This window comes from Ranitomeya imitator, chromosome 5, assembly GCF_032444005.1.
Source record: "Ranitomeya imitator isolate aRanImi1 chromosome 5, aRanImi1.pri, whole genome shotgun sequence".
Lineage (NCBI taxonomy): Eukaryota > Metazoa > Chordata > Amphibia > Anura > Dendrobatidae > Ranitomeya > Ranitomeya imitator.
This window is the reverse complement of record NC_091286.1, coordinates 553251581-553263808: the sequence shown is the minus strand read 5'-3', so window position 1 is coordinate 553263808 and position 12228 is coordinate 553251581. Positions and strand designations below refer to the sequence as shown.

The 12228-nt window shown below is 41.6% G+C and overlaps 1 protein-coding gene across 4 annotated transcripts in view; it reads right to left on the bottom strand.

The window, feature by feature from the left end:
- Positions 1-12228, bottom strand: part of FAM124B (family with sequence similarity 124 member B) — a 65336-nt gene that overhangs the window by 9654 nt on the left and 43454 nt on the right. For 2 of the 4 annotated variants that reach the window (XM_069727645.1, XM_069727642.1), the window contains 2 exons: positions 11842-11991; positions 715-1450 (listed from right to left, as the gene is read on the bottom strand). In XM_069727645.1, coding sequence (XP_069583746.1) covers positions 715-1443 — 729 coding nt within the window. In that variant the 5' untranslated portion in view covers positions 1444-1450; positions 11842-11991. Of the gene's footprint in view, positions 1-714; positions 1451-4501; positions 4572-11841; positions 11992-12228 lie in introns of all 4 variants that reach the window. The other 2 variants (XM_069727644.1, XR_011312495.1) reach the window with 2 other exon arrangements.

Sequence of the window (12228 nt, the reverse complement as noted above, 5' to 3'; positions counted from 1 at the left end):
AAACCTTTGGAATGTAATCAAGAGGATGATGGATCGTCACAAGCCATCAAACAATGAATAAGGCTACGTTCACATTAGCGTTGCGCCGCCCTGCGTCGGCGACGCAACGCGCGACGCATGTTAAAACGCGCGCAAACGCGCGCAAAAACGCACGCGTTTTGCGACGCGTGCGTCGTTTTTGACAAAAATCGGACGCACAGAAAATGCAACTTGTTGCATTTTCTTGCGTCCGACGCTAGCGTCGGAAACGACGCACGTGGCGAAAAACGCCACCCAAAAAACGCACGCGTCCCCTATGTTAAACATAGGGGCGCGTCGCCGCTGCGTCGCCGCTGCGTCGCCGACGCAACAGCGGCGCAACGCTAATGTGAACGTAGCCTAACTGCTTAAATTTTTGCACCAGAAGCAGTGTGAAAGACTGGCGGAAAGCATGCCAAGACGCATGAAAGCTGTGATTAAAAATCATGGTTATTCCACAAAATATTGATTTCTGAACTCTTCCTGAGTTACAACATTAGTATTGTTGTTTCTAAATTATTATGAACTTGTTTTCTTTGCATTATTTTGCATTATTTGAGCTCTGAAAGCACTGGGTTTTCAAAAAAAAATGTGACCATTTTTCTTTGCCAGAAAAAAAAACAAAAGCACAGAAATCATGTATAGGGATGTAAATGAGGCTTAAACTATGCAAATGGTTGAAACAGAATTCATTACCAAAAGCAAGATTTTGTTTCCATCATAGTCTTGGGTTTGCCATCTCATGTCACTGATTGGCACACAAGGGTAAGGCAGCAAGGGAACCAGCTGTCCTATCGCTTGTATCATGAACTGCAGGGCACAGGCATGTTTTACTTGGGCACACACCCCAGGCGGCAACTGTTTTAAGGAAAATTGTATACACGTGTTCTTTGTAGAATGCAAGGCAAAGAAGCAGAATCCAATTTTTTGGCTGGTCGCTTCCATCCCCAGAATCATTTCATAAAGTCTTACTGAGTCCTCATAGTTATCAAAATCACAATATAGAGTAACTCTCAAAATCTCTGTGCCATAGTGCACCTGTCTTATTCCCCACACGGGCATATGCACATCCAGAGAGTAAAAGTCATCACTAGTTTGGCATGATGATTGCGATGGTCCTTGACTAAACCCTGTGTTCACATGATCCCATGGGGGTAGCTGGAAAAAGCTTTGCAAAAGTGAGATCCTTTCTTCACCTAGGTCTTCACGGAGAAAGAGTATCACCGAAATCCCAGGAAATTCAAATCTTCTCTTTCGATATTCATAGTATTGTATTGGGGCTGCTCGATCAGACACCAGAATAAGTTGAATATCCATGCACAGTCCCTGAAGAATTCGCTTGACTGCCTGCCGAAAAACTGCAGAGTCACCTGGGTTGGCAAGAAGATGAATGGTGACCGGTAGAGCTGTGTTTCTGCCATCCATTTAAATGCTGTGTTGAAGAAAAAAATATTATATTATGACCTCACTGACCTTTTTTCCGAACCATAATATAAACTTTGTTACTTTATAAATCTTATTTCTTCTCTTGTATTCTGCTATGTACATACAGTGGCAACTATGTATCAGTATCGGATTGATTGATATACTATAGGACATTGATTAACTCTACATGTCATGGTAGGAGTTTGGAGGACATTCAGTCATGGTCGAAAGTGTCGGCACCCTTGAAATTGTTCCAGAAAATCCAGTATTTCTCTCAGAAAAGTATTGCAATTGCATGTTTGCTTATACACATGTTTATTTCCTTTGTGTGAATTGGAACATCACAAAAACACAGAGAAAAAAAAGGCAAATTGGACATAGTTTCACACAAGACCACAAAAATTGTTGGCACCCCTTACTTAAATTTTGGTTGCACACTCTTTGGGATAAATAACTGCTATCAATCGCTTCCTATACCCATCAAATTTCTAACACCTTTCAACTGGAATTTTGGACCACTCTTCTTTTGCAAACTGCTCTAAGTCTCTAATATTTGAAGAATGCCCTTTCCCAACAGCAATTTTAAGATCTCTCCATAGGTGTTCAATGGAATTAAGATCTTTACTCATTGCTGGCTACTTCAGAACCAAAGCGCTTTGTTTCCATCCATTTCTGGTTCTTCTTGAAATATGTTTAGGGTCATTGTGCTGCTGGAAGGCTCATGACCTAGGATGCAAACCCAGCTTTCTGAAATTGGGCACGGCATTGCGACCCAAAATTCTTTGGTAGTCTTCATACTTCATGATGCCTTGAACACAGTCAAGGAACCCAGTGCCAGAGGCAGCAAAAAAAAAACATCTGTGAACCTCCACCATATTTGACTGTAGGTTTTATTTTATTTTCTTTATAAGCCTCATTCCATTTTTGGTAAACAGTAGACTGATGTAGATTACCAAACAGCTCTATCTTGGTCTCATCTGTCCACAAAAAAATTTACTGAAAGAGGAAAAGAAAATTAACGATGTCACTGAGAGAAAAAAAACCTGCCATATTTGCAATATCATGTGCTAACACAAATGCACAAGCAGGATGCAGGAGGTCTCCCAAGATAAAAGCAAAAGCAGAGGCAGCACAGGTGTGCAATTGCAGCCGCCCCACAGATGTTTGGTGGGTTAGTTAGTGGCTTGTTTTCAGTATTTTGCACCTGTGCTGCCCCTGCTTTTATCTTGGTGGACCCGCTGCATCCTGTTTGTGCATTTGTGTCAGGACATGATATTGCAAGTATGGCTGTTTTTTCTCTCTCAGTGATATTCATCTGTCCACGAGACACTTTTCCAGAAGGATTTTGGTTTACTCACATATATTTTGGCAAATTTCAGTATAGCTTTTTATGTGTCTGCGTCAGCAGATGGGTCCTCCTAGGTCTCCTGCCATAGCTTTTAATTTCATTCTGATGCATCCTATGCCTGCAAGACAGCTAGAATTTCTTTGGAACTTGACTAGGGCTGATTATCCACCATCCAGACTATACTGCATTGCATCAATTTTTCTCTGCCGTCCACGTCCAGGGAGATTAGCTACAGTGTCATATGTTGTAAACGTCTTGATAATGTTGCACACTGTGGACAAAGGAACATCAATATCTCTGGAGTCCTCAGACCGTTCTCTCTTTCTGTTCCCCATGCTTAGTGTGGTACACACGGATTGAGTCAACGTCTCCCATTTTTATCTGGTTTCAGGTGTGATTTTCATATTGCCCACACCTGTTATATGCCGCAGGTGAGTTTGAACGAGCATCACATGCTGAAACAATGTTGTTTACCCAGAATTTTGGAAAAGCCCATTTTGGAGGCTTTGTGTGAAATTATGTCCAATTTGCCTTCTTTTTCAGTTTTTTTTTGTGCTGTTCCAATACACACAAAGGGAATAAACATGTGTATAGCAATACATGTGTAATTGCAATAATTTTGTGGGAGAAATACATAATTTTTAGGAACGATTTCAAGGTTTTAACACTTTTGGCCATGACTGTATTAACTTCCCTCAAACACCACAAATTGACATCGCATTAGAGCCTTGTCTAACTCTGGTCAAACATACAATGATATATTTAACAAGAGAAGAACCTATTTTAAAACAGAATTTGCTCCGGTTTCTTTACCCCATGCAGTCATATGTTATCATCAGATTACACTGGGACAACCAGCCATGTAATAAATGGTTGGATCTGCATTCAGCTATAAACTGCTTTTAATTAGTAGCTCAAGGCTCTGGCACCGAGCACGGAACCCCATATATGACATCCATGTGCACTAAAATACAGACAGGGGGCTTCTATGAATATTGGAAATTAAGTAATTCTATATTAGATTTATTGCAAGATAAAAATAGAAAAAATATTTATAGCTTAGGAATAATTAATATAAACAGGAATTCTCTATAATAGACACTTGAAATGCATTTGAATTAAAGCAGATTACATTGGGATGAAGTTTTTTTTATTATGAGTGTAATTCATAATAAAGTGTTTCTGCCAGTGCCTATTTCTTTATACCAAAGGCTTGTTGAAAAAACTTTTGGAGCTTTATTTCCCCACAGCGGGTTTGGTGCTAGCTCTATGTCGCTGTCTTTCCACCCACCCCTGTCTTTGTTCATATGCTGCAGCGAATCACAGTATTGTGGCAATTGGCATGATCACCTAACGCTAACTATAGAACTGACTCTAATCTTCCCTTCATCTCTAAATTCCTGGAACCCTAGGTCCACTCCCGTCTAATCTAGTTTTCAGAACACCCTTTTCTTGACTATCTACAATAGGGTTTCCGCTCCTTACACTTTACTGAAACAACCCTGACTAAAGTCTCTAATGATCTACTAACAGCTAAATCTAATGGTCACTACTCCATGCTAATTCTCCTGGATCTCTCTGCAGCATTCAACACTGTGGATCATAAACTCCTCCTCACTGTGGTCCACTCCATCGACCTCAAGGACACCGTCCTCCTATCTTTCTGACCGCTCTTTCACTGTATCTTTTGCTGGTTCCTCCTCCTCTCACCTTCCCCTTACTGCTGGGGTTCCTCAAGGATCAGTCCTAGGCCCCCTCCTCTTCTCTTTGTGTACTGCCCCTATTAGACAAACAATCAGTAGATTTAGTTTCCAGTACCATCTCTATGCTGATGACACACAATTATACACCTCTACTCCTGACATCACGCCTGCATTATTACAAAACACCAGTAATTGTCTTACCGCTATCTCCAACATTATGTCTTCCCTCTATCTGAAACTGAACCGGTTAAAAACCAAACTACTTGTGCTTCCTCCCTCTACTAACCTACTGTACTTATGCCCAACATTGCCATTTCCGTATGTTACATAGTTACATAGTTACATAGTTATTAAGGTTGAAGGAAGACTATATGTCCATCTAGTTCAACCCATAGCCTAACCTAACATGCCCGAACATGTTGATCCAGAGGAAGGCAAAAAAAACGCATGTGGCAAAGAGTAAGCTCCACATTGGGGAAAAAAATTCCTTCCCGACTCCACATATGGCAATCAGACTAGTTCCCTGGATCAACGCCCTATCAAGGAATCTAGTGTATATACCCTGTAACATTATACTTTTCCAGAAAGGTATCCAGTCCCCTCTTAAATTTAAGTAATGAATCACTCATTACAACATCATACGGCAGAGAGTTCCATAGTCTCACTGCTCTTACAGTAAAGAATCCGCGTCTGTTATTATGCTTAAACCTTTTTTCCTCCAACCGCAGAGGATGCCCCCTTGTCCCTGTTTCAGGTCTATGATTAAAAAGATCATCAGAAAGGTCTTTGTACTGTCCCCTCATATATTTATACATTAAAATAAGATCACCCCTTAGTCTTCGTTTTTCCAAACTAAATAGCCCCAAGTGTAATAACCTATCTTGGTATTGCAGACCCCCCAGTCCTCTAATAACCTTGGTCGCTCTTCTCTGCACCCGCTCCAGTTCAGCTATGTCTTTCTTAAACACCGGAGACCAGAACTGTGCACAGTATTCTAAGTGTGGTCGAACTAGTGACTAGAGGTCACTATATAGAGGTAAAATTATATTCTCCTCATGAGCATCTATGCCTCTTTTAATGCATCCCATTATTTTATTTGCCTTTGTAGCCGCTGCCTGACACTGGCCACTGAATTTAAGTTTGTCATCCACCCATATACCCAGGTCTTTTTCATTGACGGTTTTGCCCAGAGTTTTAGAATTAAGCACATAATTATACATCTTATTACTTCTACCCAAGTGCATGACCTTACATTTATCCCCATTAAAGCTCATTTGCCATTTATCAGCCCAAGCTTCTAGTTTACATAAATCATCCTGTAATATAAAATTGTCCTCCTCTGTATTGATTACCCTGCAGAGTTTAGTGTCATCTGCAAATATTGAAATTCTACTCTGAATGCCCCCTACAAGGTCATTAATAAATATGTTAAAAAGTAGAGGGCCCAATACTGACCCCTGTGGTACCCCACTGCTAACCGCTACCCAGTCTGAGTGTGCTCCATTAATAACCACCCTTTGTTTCCTATCCCTCAGCCAGCTCTCAACCCATTTGCACATATTTTCCCCTATCCCCATTATTCTCATTTTATGTATCAACCTTTTGTGTGGCACCGTATCAAAAGCTTTTGAAAAGTCCATATACACTACATCCACTGGGTTCCCTTGGTCCAATCCGGAACTTACCTCTTCATAGAAACTGATCAAATTAGTCTGACATGAACGGTCCCTAGTAAACCCGTGCTGATACTGGGTCATGAGGTTATTCCTCTTCAGATACTCCAGTATAGCGTCCCTTAGAATGCCCTCCAGGATTTTACCCACAGTAGAGGTTAAGCTTACTGGCCTATAATTTCCGAGTTCAGTTTTTGTTCCCTTTTTGAATATTGGCACCACATTTGCTATACGCCAGTCCTGCGGCACAGACCCTTTTATTATGGAGTCTTTAAAGATTAAAAATAATGGTCTATCAATGACTGTACTTAATTCCTGCAGTACTCGAGGGTGTATCCCATCCGGACCCGGAGATTTGTCAATTTTAGTGATTTTTAGACGCCGCCGCACTTCCTGCTTGGTTAAGCAGGTGACATTTAATTGGGAATTTTTATCACTAGACATTTTGTCTGCCATGGGATTTTCTTGTGTAAATACTGATGAAAAAAAGTCATTTAGCATATTTGCTTTTTCCTCATCCTCATCCACCATCTCACCCAGACTATTTTTAAGGGGGCCAACACTATCATTTTTTAGTTTCTTACTATTTATGTAGTTAAAGAATATTTTAGGATTATTTTTACTCTCTCCGGCAATGAGTCTCTCTGTCTCAATCTTTGCTGCCTTGATTTGCTTTTTACAGAATTTATTTAATTTTCTGTATTTATTTAATGCATCCTCACTACCTACTTCCTTTAATTCTCTAAATGCTTTCTTTTTGTCACTTATTGCGCCCCTTACAGCTCTATTTAGCCATATTGGTTTCCTCCTATTTCTAGTATGTTTATTCCCATACGGTATATACTGTGCTGTTGTGAATTCTGTGGCTGAATTCACTCCTGTGGTCACAAGTGGTATTGCAGCCTCTGGGCTTCCTCCCTCAGGTGTTTTGGTGAGCTCGTTGGCTGCCTTGCTATTTAACTCCACCTGAGTCTGTCTTCCTTGCTCCTTGTCAATGTTCCAGTGTTGGATCTGAGCTACTGCATCTTTCCTGTGGCCTGCTGCTCTGCTAGATAAGTGTTACTTTGTTTTTGTTTCCGTTTTTTCTGTCCAGCTGTGCTATTCTCTTTTGCTGGAAGCTCTGAGACGCAAAGGGTGCACCGCCGTGCCGTTAGTTCGGCACGGTGGGTCTTTTTGCCCCCCTTTGCGTGGTTCTGCTTTAGGGTTTTTTGTAGACTGCATAGTTCTCTTTGCTATCCTCGCTCTGTCTAGAATATCGGGCCTCACTTTGCTGAATCTATTTCATTCCTACGTTTTGTCTTTTCATCTTGCTAACAGTCATTATATGTGGGGGGCTGCCTATTCCTTTGGGGTATTTCTCTGAGGCAAGTCAGGCTTGTATTTCTATCTTCAGGCTAGTCAGCTCCTCAGGCAGTGCCGAGTTGCATAGGTAGTGTTAGGCGCAATCCACTGCTGCTTTTAGTTGTGTGAGGATAGGTTCAGGTATTGCAGTCTGCAGAGATTCCACGTCTCAGAGCTTGTTCTATTGTTTTTGGGTTATTGCCATATCACTGTATGTGCGCTGATTACTGCACACTGTGTTGCCTGATAGCACAGCATAACACTGTGCACAGGTCCTATCCAGGATGCTAATAAACGTCTCCCATTTTCTTTGTGTATTTTTGTGTCTCAGGATATCGTCCCAGTTAATTGCACCAAGATCCTCTCTCATCCGTTGGAAATTTGCCCTCCTGAAGTTTAGTGTCCTTGTAACCCCTCTACTACACATCTTTTTAAAGGATACATGAAAACTTATTATTTTGTGATCGCTATTTCCCAAGTGACCCCCAACCCTTATATTTGATATGCGGTCTGGCCTGTTGGTTAATATTAGGTCTAGCAGTGCCCCCCTTCTTGTTGGGTCCTGAACCAGTTGTGAAAGGTAATTGTCTCTCATAATTGTCAAAAACCGATTACCTTTGCTGGAACTGCAGGTTTCTGTTCCCCAATCTATTTCAGGGTAGTTGAAGTCCCCCATAATAATGACTTCTCCTTGAGTCGCAGCTTCATCTATTTGCTTTACGAGGATATTCTCCATTGCTTCCATTATTTTTGGAGATTTATAACAAACCCCTATCAGTAATTTATTATTTTTTCCCCCTCCCCTTATCTCCACCCACAGGGATTCTACATTTTCATTAAATTCACCTATATTATCGCGCAGGATGGGTTTTAAGGATGATTTTACATATAGACACACCCCTCCCCCTCGCTTATCTGTACGGTCATATCTGAACAGGCTATAGCCCTGCAAGTTAACAGCCCAGTCATGGCTCTCATCCAGCCACGTTTCAGATATCCCCACCATGTCATAATTATGCTCCAACAACATTAGTTCTAATTCGTCCATTTTGTTGGCGAGGCTTCTGGCATTAGTATACATGCACTTTATGTTCCTCTCTGTACTTCTATTTCTTAAATTATTAACTGTTCTGACCCCACCCCCCAATGTGTTTCTACCATTACTCCTCAGCAATATGCCCGCTGCCTTGGGGTCATACTTGATTCAGAACTTTCATTCACCCCCCACAAAAAAAAACATTTCTTACTTTCGACTCTGCAAAAACTCTTACTTTGATTCTTTCTTTGAAGTAAAACATTGTTTAAAAACAGGCAGGGAATTTTTTAACCTCACAAAAAGAATCAGCTGTGCTCCCGTGCTGTAATGTCTGTATACTCTTTTGCTTCCTCCCCTTCCCAGGAGCTGTGGTATGATTAGACCATGGTTCCTGTACAGTCAGACACAGCCATTACACAGTACCCAGCAGGAACACGTTTATAAGATTATCTCAGCACAGGAACATTTAATTTAAACAAATCCAATTGTGGAACGTATTATTATTCCAAGATCTACTGATTAAAATGAATTCTCCTTTGTGAGAAATCCCCTTGTGCCTCAGATGGGCAACATAGAAATGTCAACCATGGTGATTGCAATGCTGTTTCTGGGATTACAGTCACTGAAGTCGGAGTGTGAATGCCAGTTACACACTTTCTTGGGTGATGCTACAGGCACAGTAGCTGCACGCATAAGACCACCAGGAACGCCAATATGTGTACATCATGGGAATGGCTCCCTTCAGCTATGTTCACATAGTTTTTTTCAGGAGTTTTCAGAACAGAAACTCTCCAATCAAAACTTGTGGGGTTTTTTTTTAACTCCTAATGCTTTTTGGACAGTTTCTGCTCCAACAATTCCTGAAAAAAAAGTTTGAACATAGCCTTCCTGCTACTATCATATATATTGTGAAGCAATAGTGGTTGAATGTAGTTGTCAAGCAGGTTATGCCGGAAAATCAGTCATCCTCAGACATCTTGGTTTAAAGAGGTTATCCATGACTTTGGTTATTTTCCCCTAAGGGGCTTAGAACTATCACGCAGATAGTTGCTAACTACCTGTCTGTTCTGCCCAGCGCCGATCTCTGCCAGCTCAGACTGGTCACGGACCTCTCCTCCCGGCAACTCTCCGGCTTCCAGTAATGTCAAGTTGGAAGAACAGCTTCTTCTCTTTGGCTCTTCTCTGGTGATGGGGCATCACTGCTGATGTCATGCTGATTGACGATCGGCTCCCCACTCCCCCGAGGAGCTGGCTGTCAATCAGCCTGACAAAACCAGTGACGCCCTGTTGACAAAGCAAACCAGAAGAGCTGCTCTGTTGGCGTGAAGTGAAAAGAAGCAGCAGAATCACCAGCAGGTGAGGTCTCTAAGCAGAAATCGGCGCTGGGCATAACAATCAGTCACATAGGGAAAACAGCTGGATAACCCCTTTAAGGCTAAATTATTAGAGAAAATGACTTGAGAGAACTACGTAGAACACCCCCTCATATGATAATGTCAGATGTCATACAATTTATATTCAGACACTTTCCTGTGTGACAGCACAAGCTATCTTGCGAGCAGGAAAGGTGCCACTTCCGTTCATTGTGTTTTGGCTCATTTCAAGCAGCTATGAACTAAATTGAAATCCAATGCGCTCCCACAATGCTGAAGTTACACATGCTGGATCCCATTCCAAAAACAATGTAACACCAGGACATGAGTACAGGCACCATGACATGAGTGCAGCTGCCTCTGTGTGCTTTAGCAGCATTACACCTCTGTGCAGTAACTTCAGGGTTCATATGAAACATATTGCAATACTTACAGACTGTTTTCAGGCTGTTTATTGTGGAATTCGGAAAAAGTATTTGTTTTTATTAACTCTACAGTTGCCTTGGCTATTACATGTATTATTTTACTAAATTACCGGACTATATTTATCCCATAAATTTTAATATTATTTAGTTTTATGAATGTCTATAAAGGGGCGCAGCTGGTAAATTTAGCTACATGCACAATTATGTACATAAAGCCCAGCATGGGAACATATGGAAAATGAACTCTTAATGGGTGGTACAAGTTATCCCTTATCAGTAGCATAAGGGATTACTTAACTGATGTGTGCGGCCCAACCATTGGGATTCCCACCAATCCTCAGAACGGGACTAATCAGAGCACAGTCTGAATGGGGCGAAGGATGAGCATGCTTAACACATAGCCATTAATTCTCTATGAGACCACCTGATGTAGCCGAGGACAGGACATCTCTGCTCTATTCATTCTCTATGGGACTACCAGAGATAGCCGAATATTGGGCTGTTCAATTGCTGGCAGTCCAATAGAGAATATATAGAGTTGTGGTGTGCCTGCGGGACCGCCGCTACATTCAGAAGGCGCTCTGCAGAGCCCAGATTTCAGGATTGGTGGTGGTCCCAGCAGTCAGACTCCCAGCAATCAATAAGTTACTCCCTGTTCTATACCGGGTACATTTAAGTACAATCAGGAGTATTTTGAAGGAGTTTGTTAAATTTATCTAAACAGCAATTTATAAAATGTATAAGAACAATTAAAAGTAAAAAGTATAAGTGTCTCTAGTACGATTGGGAATCATTGCTGTCCTAGATTAGAATTCACTAATGGTCTGAATTATTGAAACTAATGCAAGGTGAATGCTTCTAATTATAAGGCTATGTGCACACGTTGCGGATTGGCGTGCGGATTTTTCTGCACTGCGGATTTACCGCGGTTTTTGTGCAGTTTTTGTGCGGATTCCACCTGCGGTTTTACACCTGCGGATTCCTATTGAGGAGCAGGTGTAAACCGCTGCGGAATCCGCACAATGAACTGGCATGCTGCAGAAAAAACACAGCTGCGCTTCCGCACGTTTTTTTCCGCAGCATGTGCACTTCCGATTTTGTTTTCCATACGTTTACATGGTACTGTACAACGCATGGAAAACTGCTCAGATCCGCAGCGTCAAATCCGCAACGTGTGCACATAGCCTAAAAGTTGTACTTGATGATTGTGGATTTGGTGGCCGTGAGCTGCATCTTTATTTTGTTGGAAAGTTTGTTTCTTTGAATTCAAAAAATATTTTCTGTTCTTTTGAAAACTGACAGGCTCAGCTACCTCTGGCACTTCTGTAATAAGTGAATGGAGCAGAGGTGCACCGGCTCGTCCTCCGCTTCATCTAGACATGACTCAGTACAGCTCCTTTCTTTGGACCAGTCCCAGAAGTCAGTCCCCTGATAAGTTAACGTTAGGGAATAACTTGGTAACTTAGTACACCCCTTGAATGTTCCGGGAACAGAAATACCTGTAATATCTTCCCTTTGTAAAGCTGTCCTTCTCCATGGTGCTTGGTAATTGTCTTTTGGGCTTTTTTATCTGCTTGTAGTTTGCGGTGAAACAAGTCCCATGTGTCTCTGTGTCCGATGTTAGCTTAGTATTAAAAGGTGATTTATGCCTGGAAAAGAAATGAACATCAGTACATGTGACTGCATTTCAGCTGGAACTCCCCCTTATAACCAGTTTACAAAGCTGTCGCCGTTCTTTCATTCACATTGCACAATCCCGGTCTCCTTAGTTACAGGTTACATTTGCTTTTCTATAGAAGGCAAACCCTATCCTCACTATGTGACGCCTCATAACAGCACACGGACAACGCTGAATCACATCTTATTGGAGAATGTCTGACTGAGAA